This window comes from Danio aesculapii, chromosome 12, assembly GCF_903798145.1.
Source record: "Danio aesculapii chromosome 12, fDanAes4.1, whole genome shotgun sequence".
In the NCBI taxonomy this organism is placed as follows: Eukaryota; Metazoa; Chordata; class Actinopteri; order Cypriniformes; family Danionidae; genus Danio; species Danio aesculapii.
In genome coordinates, this window is record NC_079446.1 from 49,090,883 (window position 1) to 49,102,892 (window position 12,010).

The following is a 12,010-nucleotide window of genomic DNA, read 5'->3' on the forward strand; positions in this document are numbered from 1 at the left end:
AGGTATTGCTAGGGTATTCTGTGGTGTTCTGGTGGTTATTAAGGTGTTGCTAGGGTATTCTGTGGCGTTTTGGTGGTTGTTAATGTGTTGCTAGGGTATTATGTGGTGTTCTGGTGGTTGTTAATGTGTTGCTAGGGTATTCTGTGGTGTTCTGGTGGTTGTTAATGTGTTGCTAGGGTATCCTGTGGTGTTTTGGTGGATGTTAAGGTGTTGCTAGGGTATTCTGTGGTGTTCTGCTGGTTGTTAATGTGTTGCTAGGGTATCCTGTGGTGTTTTGGTGGATGTTAAGGTGTTGCTAGGGTATTCTGTGGTGTTCTGGTGGTTGTTAATGTGTTGCTATGGTATTCTGTGGTGTTCTGGTAGTTGTTAATGTGTTGCTAGGGTATCCTGTGGTGTTTTGGTGGTTGTTAAGGTGTTTCTAGGGCATTCTATGTTGTTATGGTGGTTGTTTTGGTGTTGCTATGATATTCTGTGGTTGTTAAGGTGTTGCTAGGGTATTCTGTGTTGTGCTGGTGGTTGTTAAGGTGTTGCTAGGGCATTCTGTGTTTTTATTGTGGTTGTTTTGGTGTTGCTAGGATATTCTGTGATGTTCTAGTGGTTGTTAAGGTGTTGCTAGGGTATTCTGTGTTCTGATGGTTGTTAAAGTGTTGCCAGGGTGCCCTGTGTTTTTCTGGTGGTTGTTAAGTTGTTGCTAGGGTATTCTGTAGTGTTCGGGTGGTTGTTAAGGTGTTGCTATCGTGTTCTGGTGGTTGTTAAGATGTTGCTAGGGTGTTCGGTGTTGTTCTGGTTGTTGCTAAGGTTTTGTTAGGGTGTTCTCTGGTGTTCTGATTGTTGTTAAGGTGTTGCTAGGGATTTCTGTGGTATTCTTGTGGTTGTTAAGTTGTTGCTAGGGTATTCTGTGGTGTTCTGGTGGTTGTTAAGGTGTTGCTATGGTGTTCTGATGGTTGTTGAAGTGTTGCTAGGGCGCCCTGTGTTGTTCTGGTGGTTAAGTTGGTGTTCTGGTGGATGTTAAGGTGTTGCTAGGGTATTTTGTGTTGTTTTGGTGGATGTTAAGATGTTGCTAGGGTATTCAGTGTTCTGGTGGTTGTTAAGGTGGTGCTAGGGTATTCAGTGTTCTGGTGGTTGTTAAGGTGTTGCTAGGATATTCAGTGTTCTGGTAGTTGTTAAGGTGTTGATAGGGTATTCAGTGTTCTGGTAGCTGTTAAGGTGTTGCTAGGGTATTCAGTATTCTCGTGGTTGTTAAGGTGTTGCTAGGGTATTCTGTGTTGTTCTGGTGGATGTTAAGGTATTGCTAGGGTAATTTAGATGTTTTGGAATGTGTGTGTGTGTGTGTGTGTGTGTGTGTGTGTGCGTGTGTGTGTGTGTGCGTGTGTGTGTGTGTGTGTGCGAGTGTGTGCGTGTGTGCGTGTGTGTGTGCGTGTGTGTGCGTGTGTGTGTGTGTGTGTGTGTGTGTGTGTGTGTGTGTGTGTGTGTGTGTGTGCGTGTGTGTGTGTGTGTGTGTGTGTAGATCTGCAATGTGCATAAATATAATCCTTCAATAAATATTTTAGGATTGGTTGTCCACATTTTCCCCTCTCTAAGAGTGTGTTACGTGCAAATGATGAGCAATAATGGCGTTGTGATGGTGATTTGATGAGAACAGGACGGCTGTGTGTGTTTGTTCTGTTTGTGTGGGATCATGATTAGATGAATCCTTCTGTTCCTGCTCCAGTAACTCCACTGATACATGCAGGAGTTCAGCAGTTCTGAGAGACATCCAGAGGATTTACAGCTCTGAGTGCACGTGTGTGTGTGTGTGTGTGTGTGTGTGTGTGTGTGTGTGTGTGTGTGTGTGTGTGTGTGTGTGTGTGCGTGCGTGCGTGTGTGCGTGCGTGCGTGTGTGCATTTATTTCTGTTTGTGTGTGTGTGCATGAATATATATTTGTGGTTTGATTGTGGTCTGATATTTGTGTGCACACATATACAAATATGTGTGTTTGTGCAAATGTGTGGGTGTGTGTGCTGTACTTGTAGGTGTAAAAATATATATATAGTGGTGTGTGTGTGTATATATATGTACAATATATATAATATTTTTTGAAATTATTATTTTATTTTTTGTGTGTATGTGCATATGTGTGAGTGAGTTTGTGTACATGTATTTGTGCGTGTGGTTGTATGTGTTTTTGTGCATGTGAGTGTGTGTATGTGTGTTTACATATGTGTGTATGTGTGTGCATGTGTATGTACAGGTATATGTGTGTATCTGCATACGTGTGTGCGCATACATTTTTTTTACAGTCTATCATCTGAATGCGAGTGTGTGTGTGTGTGTGTGTGTGTGTGTGTCTGTGCGTGTGCACTGAGGGCAGAATCTCCTCATTCACAGGTTCACACTGCACTCATTAGCATGTCTAACATATGCAGATGATCATCAGGATGCTTTAGGGTCAGATGATGATTGCAGGCAGTCACAATTTGATTACAGGCTTCAGTTGTGCTCTACACTGCAGACGTCACAGAATCTGTTTCCACTTTAAACTGGAGAAATGCAATCTGAGAAGCTGCTGGTGTGGACGTCTGTCCGTCTGTGTGTTCACGTTCAGAAGTAACCTCTATTCTACTGAACGCTCTTCTGTGGCTTCAGTTCATCTGTTTCTCATGTGAGATTGTTTATTTCTCTGCTCCTCATCTGCTACTGAAACAGTTCATCATACAGAATAAACAAAACATCCTTCAAATCAAACACGCAAATGGATTCAAATAATCCAGCTAGAAAACTAAACCCGTACAAATTCAAACAATGACTAATTAAAATCATAATATCATAAGCAGCAAAATATAATAAAATAAGTATGCTCCTATGTAAATAACTGGGCGGCATGGTGACTCATTGGTTAGCACTGCGGCCTCATAACAAGAAGGTCGCTGGTTTGAGTCCCAGCTGGATCAGTTGGCATTTCTGTGTGTAGTTTGCATGTTCTCCCTGTGTTGGCGGCTCAGTGTCCAAACACATGCGCTATAGGGGAATTGATGAACTAAACTGGCTGTAGTGTATGAGTGTGTGTGTGAATGAGTGTGTATGGCTGTTTCCCTGTACTGGGGCATCCGCTGCGTCAAACATATGCTGGAATAGTTGGTGGTTCATTTCACTTTGGTGACCTCTGAAATAAAGACTGAAGGAAAATGAATGAATGAATTAATCAATTAAAATAAAAAATATATAAATATTTGTATTTTTATATATGTCTTTATATAAATATAAATAAATATTTTCTTAAATATACTTTTAAAACTTAAATTTAACCTGATCTACTAAAATAGTTAAACTAAAAGATAAAATCAATATATTGACTAATAAAAACTGCAAAACAGTGTAAATTTACATCTACAGTTAAACCTAAAATAAGAAATACAAAATAAATGTAAAAATATATTAATAATATTAATTATTAATTAAATGAAAGTATAAAAAACATGCACATATACACACTGATACTGACTCACTCTCTCTCTCTCTCGCTCTCTCTCTCACACACACACACACACACAAACACACACACACGCACGCACACACACACACACACACACACACACACACACACACACACACACACACACACACACACACACACAAAGAGAGAGAGAGATGTACAGTAAGTCAGTCGTGAGTGAAATCATTCCTTTGGGTTCTTGAGATTTTTTTAAAGATCTCCAGACATTCAGAAAATTAATAGCTTTAATATTCTCAGTGTGAGGAACACACACACACACACACACACACACACACACACTAGGCTTGTTTGGCTGTAATTCTGTCTGATGGCTGATTTAACAGAGACTGTGTTCAGAATGTAAAACTCACAGTAAATACTGCACCCTGGTTCTGCAGAAAGTGACGTTGTTTTTCTCAGGAATCCAGACATTTGCTGGAGAAATAAAACTGATAAATAGATTAAAATGAAGTCAGTTTAGAATTATAGTAAGAACAATCATACACTCACTGGCCACTTTATTAGGTACACCTTACTAGCACCGGGTTGGACCCCTTTTTCCTTCAGAACTGCTTTAATCCTACGTGGCATAGATTCAACAAGCTACTGGAAATATTCCTCAGAGATTTTGCTCCATATTGACATGATAGCATCACACAGTTGCTGCAGATTTGTCGGCTGCACATCCATGATGCCAATCTCCCGTTCCACCACATCCCAAAGGTGCTTTATTGGATTGAGCTCTGGTGACTGTGGAGGCCATTTGAGTACAGTGAACTCATTGTCATGTTCAAGAATCCAGTCTGAGATGATTCACGCTTTATGACATGGTGCGTTATCCTGCTGGTCATAAAGGGATGGACATGGTCAGCAACAATACTCAGGTAGGCTGTGGCGCTGACACAATGCTCAGTTGTGCCCAAAGTGTGCCAAGAAATCTCCCCCACACCATTACACCACCATCAGCAGCCTGAACCGCTGATACAAGGCAGGATGGATTCATGCTTTCATGTTGTTGAGGCCAAATTCTGAGCCGAGCATCCGAATGTGTCAGCAGAAATGGAGACTCATCAGACCAGGCAACGTTTCTCCAATCTTCTATTGTCCAGTTTTGGTGAGCCTGTGTGAATTGTAGCCTCAGTTTCCTGTTCTTAGCTGACAGGAGCGGCACCCGGTGTGGTCTTCTGCTGCTGTAGCCCATCCGCCTCAAGGTTGGACGTGTTGAGTGTTCAGAGATGCTCTTCTGCAGACCTCGGTTGTAACGAGTGCTTATTTGAGTTACTGTTGCCTTTCTATCATCTGGAACCAGTCTGGCCATTCTCCTCTGACCTCTGGCATCAACAAGGCATTTGGGCCCACAGAACTGCCGCTCACTGGATATTTCCTCTTTGTCGGACCATTCTCTGTAGGGTTTAGAGATGGTTGTGCGTGAAAATCCCAGTAGATCAGCAGTTTCTGAAATACTCAGAGCAGCCCGTCTGGCACCAACAACCATGCCACGTTCAAAGTCACTTAAATCCCCTTTCTTCCCTATTCTGATGCTCGCGCTGAACTGCATCAGATCGTCTTGACCATGTCTACATGCCTAAATGCATTGAGCTGCTGCCATGTGATTGGCTGATTAGAAATTTGCGTTAACGAGCAGTTGGACAGGTGTACCTAATAAAGTGGCCATGGTTTTGAGTGTTTGTTTTTGAGGGTTTGTATGAATGTGTGTGCGTGTTATTTTCTATGTTTTTGAGTGTATGTATGCACTGTGTGTGTGTGTGTGTGTGTGTGTGTGTGTGTGTTACAGATGGTCAGTCTTTCATCAATATAACACCAGTTGATGATCTTGACTGTGGTGTTTTTCAGACTGACGGAGCTGAAGAGGAACAGAAGTGCATGAGATCCAGCACAGACACCCATGAGCTTTAACCAGCAGATACAGTGAGAAAGCACACACTCACACTGTAAACTGTCAGAAATACACACCGTCAGAAACAAACACAAGTCATGCAAACCTTTACATCAGTGAGATCTGATGGACGAGATTTTTAATTCAGCAAGACTGCATTCATTTCAGAAATTAAATCATTTAAGACATTAATCATAAGACTAGTATTAAAATGAGTGCAGAATGTCAAATATGAGCCTTATAAAGACACACATCATCGCTTTGTGTTTTGTCTTGTGCTTTTAGAACAGAATGTTCATCTGTATGAGCTGATCAGATAAATAAATCATCTTTCCAGAAAGCATCAGTGTTTACATGATCTCAACTAACATCATAAATAAACACAGATATTTCCAGACCGAAGCAGGAGAAACACTGACTTTAACTAAAACATTTTGGGGGCGAAAGATGAAAGATTGTTATTATATTGTTAAACTCCAGCGAATTCTTTCGAATCAATTCTGATAGATTAACTATTAAATAATCTAGTTGTGGCGTTTGAATGGGATAATCCAGCTGTCAATCAAAGGCATCAGGATTATGTCCCGCCCCCTGATCTGCTCTGTTTACAGTTTGTTTTTTGCAAAACTCTTAACTCTTGTTTTCAAATGGTTGGATACAATACACATGTCACAGATACTTTGTGGGCGACGCAGTGGCGCAGTAGGTAGTGCTGTTGCCTCACAGCAAGAAGGTTGCTCCGGTTTCCCCCAACAGTCCATGACATGCGGTACAGGTGAATTGGGTAGGCTAAATTGTCCATAGTGTCCATAGAGTTTGAATGGGTGTGTGTGGATGTTTCCCAGGAATGGGTTGCAGCTGGAAGGGCATCCGCTGCGTAAAACAAATTGGTTGGTTGTTTATTTGATTGGTTAATTGATCGATTGGTTGGTTGTTTCAGTGGTTCATTGATTTTTTGGTCGGTTGGCTGGTTGGTTGGTTGTTTATTTGATTGGTTAATTGATTGATTGGTTGGTTGTTTCAGTGGTTCGTTGGTTGGTTGGTCGGTGTGCTCGTTGGTTGGTTGGTTGTTTATTTGATTGGTTAATTGATTGATTGGTTGGTTGTTTCAGTGGTTCATTGGTTTGTTGGTCGGTTGGCTGGTTGGTTGGTTGTTTATTTGATTGGTTAATTGATCGATTGGTTGGTTGGTTCATTGGTTTGTTGGTCGGTTGGCTGGTTGGTTGGTTGGTTGGTTGTTTATTTGATTGGTTAATTGATTGATTGGTTGGTTGTTTCAGTGGTTCGTTGGTTGGTTGGTCGGTTGGCTCGTTGGTTGGTTGGTTGTTTATTTGTTTGGTTTATTAATTGATTAGTTGGTTGGTTCAGTGGTTCATTGGTTGGTTTGTCGGTTGTTTGATTGGTTGTTTATCTGATTGGTTCATTGATTGATTGGTTGGTTCATTGGTTGGTTGGTTGGTTGATTAGTTGTTTATCTGATTGGTTCATTGATTGATTGGTTGGTTCATTGGTTGGTTGGTTGGTTGATTAGTTGTTTATCTGATTGGTTCATTGATTGCTTGGTTGGTTCATTGATTGCTTGGTTGGTTCATTGGTTGGTTGGTTGGTTGATTAGTTGTTTATCTGATTGGTTCATTGATTGGTTGGTTGGTTGGTTGGTTCATTGGTTGGTTGGTTAATTGATTAGTTCATTGATTGGTTGGATCGTTGGTTGGTTCATTAATTGGTTAATTGATTGATTGGTTGGTTGGTTGGTTCATTGGTTAATTGTTTGGTTGGTTGGTTGTTTAATTGATTGGTTGGTTGGTTGGTTCATCGATTTATTGGTTCATTGGTTAACTGATTGACTGGTTGGTTGGTTAATTCATTGAGTTGGTTGGTTGGTTGGTTGGTTGGTTGGTTGGTTGGTTGGTTGGTTGGTCGGTCGGTTGGTCGGTCAGTTGGTTGGTTGGTAGGAAGATAAGTAGGTAGGTAGACAGACAGACAGACAGACAGACCGACTGATAACAATGACAGAAGAGCCTGAGTTGCTTATCATTCTTCTGTTCTCCTGCTGTTGGTTTATTGATGATGTTGTGATAATGATTGTCAGAGTTGGACATTGTTACACTTTTTTTACAGCTACTTAAAAAGTAACATGAAGTATTAACACATAGGTCTGAAATATTAATTTGACTGTGACTGTGACAGATGGTCTCATAGCTAAGAATCAAACTCACACACACTGACACACACTCTCAGACTCTCGCTCTCTGTCTCTCTCACACACAAACATACGCTGAGACACACACACATACTAAAAGCACACACACACACACTGTTACGAAACACACTCCCCGACACAAACACACTCTCTCTCACGATCACATCCATACACACACACACACACACACACACACAGACTCAAACACCTTAGTAAATATCAGGCCTATTTGACCTTTGACCTTCTGCTGACAGCAAACTGTGTGTGTTGAACAGAACAAAACCTCCCTGTAGAGACTAATATATATATTTATGAATTATAGATTTTGTTATTGTTTGTTTCGCTCTGTTAAATTTATGTCCATGTATATCAGACTGACGTGATGGTTTCGCTCTGCGTGTGAACTCCAGCACTTCTGTTTGTTAATGTTTACCATTTCTGATTCCCGGATCTTGTGTAGATGAGTTTTATTGTGTTTTTATGATTTGTGATGGTCTTGGGTGTTTTGTGCACGTGAATGATCTCAGTGTGAGTCTTTATGAAGGACAGAGATGATGTTTGGGGATTGGACCATTTAATAAATCTTTATTACCAGTGCATATGTGTTTTGTGTGCACAGCACGTATAGTGTTTATATGTTGCATGCATATATAAGAGTGTGTGTGTGTGTGTGTATGAAATATTATGGATAAATAGAGAGGATATTAAAAGAGTCACAGTCTGAATTAGGTTTGTAAATGAATCATGTAAGTTATGCTTTCTGACGTTCATTTGTTTGAATAATGGTGCTCCTCTGCGGGCTCCATGTGGTGTTATGAATTAATCTAATGGTCTGAATCAATATCATATACAGTATGAGGCAAAGCCACAAATGAAAACAGCATTATGAGCTGAAGATTGAATAGAGTCATCATGAGCAGAGATGGCAGATTCAGAGAGCAGAAATGAGGATCCGTCATCAGCGTTTCCTCCTGTGTGTGTGTGTGTTTCTTCATGCCGATCTCTCTGATATCTTCCTCCACAGCCTGACACTGAGTTTGTCTCTGGTTCTGCGCTGTGCAATCAAACAAACATCCTGCAAACATCAGACAATCACTGAGAATATTCCTCTTCCTGTGGATCCTGAAGCGCCTGGAACTCTTTCACAGTTAAAACAAGCTAAAGATGCAGAAACACACATGACATGATGCTCTATAGTAAAATAAAATAATAAATTAAAGATTATTACACCACATTTTACAGGGGAACCACGAACTTCATTACAAAATTACTAAAACTTTAAGTAAAATGACAACATAAGATATAGAAATAAATATAAAAGATATTGAAATCTCTCTCTTTTACCATATATATATATATATATATATATATATATATATATATATATATATATATATATATATATATATATATATATATATATTGGACATATTATATAATATAATATAATATAAAGTAGGCGACGCAGTGGCGCAGTAGGTAGTGCTGTCGTCTCACAGCAAGAAGGTCGCTGGTTCGAGCCTTGGCTGGGTCAGTTGGCATTTCTGTGAGGAGTTTGCATGTTCTCCCTGCGGGTTTCCTCCGGGTGCTCCGGTTTCCCCCACAGTCCAAAGACATGCGGTACAGGTGAATTGGGTTAGCTAAATTGTCCGTAGTGTATGAGTGTGTATGGATGTTTCCCAGACATGGGTTGCAGCTGGAAGGGCATCCACTGCGTAAAACATGTGCTGGATAAGTTGGCGGTTCATTCCCCTGTGGCGACCCCAGATTAATAAAGGGACTTAACTGAAAAGAAAATGAATAATATAAGGTGTCCTGAAAAGATTGTTGATTCATTTAGGCATTCAGGATTCATTTAAGCTTTGTATGTTCACATCAGTTTTATATCTCCTAGATGTGAATTTTGTCACTGTTTTGGAGCACAGTTGCTTAGATATCCTTAACACTAACAGACTAAAGCTAACATCAAAAAAATTGTATTTTAATTTCCGCTCTATTGCTAATGTGTGTTTGTTTTTCTCTCTCGTCTCGCAGCTTCATGCACAGAATATGCCACCATGAACCTCACACTGAGCGCTGAGCCTGGACTCTTCCTGACCAACAGCTCCCCGGGGATGCGAGCCAATCCTGTCACAGCATTCATGTCACATGACCTCCATCCAGCCAATGATTCACTCCCCAACATCACTCAGATTCCCAGCGTGCTCTCAGACCCGCTCGGTGGCCACAGCGTCCTTCAGGTCGTGATGATTGCGTTATTGTGCGGATCCATCTCTCTGCTCACCATCATCGGGAACACACTCGTCCTGCTGTCCTTCAAACTCAACAAACAGCTCAAAACCGTCAACAATTATTATCTGCTGAGCCTGGCGTTCGCTGACCTCATCATCGGCGTGCTGTCCATGAATCTATACACCACCTACATCATCATGGACCAGTGGGCGCTGGGAAACTTTGCGTGCGATCTATGGCTGGCTATTGATTACGTAGCCAGCAATGCATCAGTTATGAATCTGCTGGTTATCAGTTTCGACCGCTATTTTTCAGTCACGCGTCCGCTTACTTACAGAGCAAAGCGGACTACTAAGCGCGCAATGACTATGATTGGTTTAGCCTGGTCCATTTCGTTCATCCTATGGGCTCCTGCGATTCTCTTCTGGCAGTATTTTGTCGGAGAACGGACGGTTGAGCCAGATAAGTGTTATATACAGTTCATTTCAGAGCCAATAACTACGTTTTGCACAGCAATCGCTGCGTTTTACCTGCCGGTGACCATCATGACTGTGCTTTACTGGAGGATCTATAAGGAAACGGAAAACCGTTCTAGGGAATTAGCAGGATTGAAAGCATCTGGGAATGCGAAGGAAGAGTCTGTGGTGGTGGTTCCTCAAACGGGAAGCTCTCGAAGCCACAGCAGCTACGAGCTCCAACCGGCAGCTCCGATGAGGACAAATAAAACAAGGCGACTGTGGTTTTGGAGTCGTGGAGATGTGGAGCGCAGCAGTAGCGACAGCTGGAATAATAACGAAACTGCCGTCTCTATCGATCAATCAGATGACGACGATGAAGAGGATGGCGAACACATCTATACCATCGAGAAGCAAGATTTAGAGGCGAAACCATCCAAATTAGAAGTTTCAAAATCATCCACTCTGGACTCCAAAGATCAGCCTGGTAAATCCGCACGCAAGACCAACAAGCGTAAGAAGCTGTCGCTGGTGAAAGAGAAAAAAGCGGCGCAGACTTTGAGCGCCATCTTGTTGGCCTTCATCATCACATGGACGCCGTATAACATTATGGTGCTTCTGAATGCTTTCTGCGATGGATGCATCCCGGAGACGCTGTGGGCTTTGGGGTATTGGCTGTGCTACGTCAATAGTACGGTAAACCCCATGTGTTATGCGCTCTGCAATAAAGCTTTCCGCACCACCTTTAGGTCGATCCTGCTGTGTCAGTGGAGGAAGAAGAAAGTCAATAAAACACAGATCCAGCAGAGAGCGCCGGCCGCCACCTACCGCAAACACACTCCTGCTGAAGCCTAGACTCACAAATCTGATAGATGGAAATACATGCAATTTGCATACAAGTTCATATTTAGATTGCATATATTATAAAGTGTCACATATGCAACATATATTTTGAAATATTTAAAAAATGGCCGCTTTTATACATATATACATATATATATATATATATATATATATATATATATATATATATATATATATATATATATACATATATATATATATATATATGATAACAATCAATGGCAATAACAAACAAAAAGGATTTCCATGTTGGTACACAGACACACACAGAGACAACGAGTGCAGTATACAGCGCACTCTGTGAGCGAGCGATCCCTTCAGATTCATCAACACGCATGGTTGCTTTCATCAAATATCCTTAAACTAAGCAATCTAAAGTACGGCTGTATTTTACAAGCAAGGATTCTGACACAGCAATGTGAAGCAGACGCTTTACAAAAGTTGCGTGTAGGGGGGAAACACGTCAAACTTAATGAAACATTTGAGGGCTCATGAAAGCAACTTAAAGGTGAGGAATGGGCTGTCTTTGCCAGCTTGCGACTTCATCTTGCACTTTCACTACAGTACATTTACATGGACACCAATACTCCGCTTTAATGATTAAGATAATACTGATTAAGAGTCGACCATGTAAGCAGCGATTTTTGATTACCTTAAAGGATCACCCGAGTCCCGAAATGCGGAGGTTTTTCTTTCCGTTCGTCATGCGGTATCAAATTCCATTAAAACTTTCCTGAATGAAATTGTGCTGAATGAGAGTGAACTGCTGAACTACAGTTAAAGTCTAAAGATTAAAAATGAAACGCCTGAAATTGCACGAAACGCAGGATAGCCTGGTGATGGCTGGTTTTATACTGAAACTTTTCTTTTAAAAGCGCTTCCTTGG

The 12,010-nt window shown here is 41.1% G+C and overlaps 1 protein-coding gene across 1 annotated transcript; it reads left to right on the top strand.

The window, feature by feature from the left end:
- Positions 1-9,630: 9,630 nt before the first annotated feature.
- On the top strand, positions 9,631-11,115 carry chrm3b (cholinergic receptor, muscarinic 3b). Its single transcript, XM_056469040.1, has one exon. It carries the CDS (start codon positions 9,631-9,633, stop codon positions 11,113-11,115), a length of 1,485 nt encoding a protein of 494 aa, XP_056325015.1.
- Positions 11,116-12,010: the final 895 nt, after the last annotated feature.

Bases quoted from the DNA above. Each gene is read 5' to 3' on its own strand.
- chrm3b (XM_056469040.1), top strand. From the start codon at position 9,631: ATGAACCTCACACTGAGCGCTGAGCCTGGACTCTTCCTGACCAACAGC.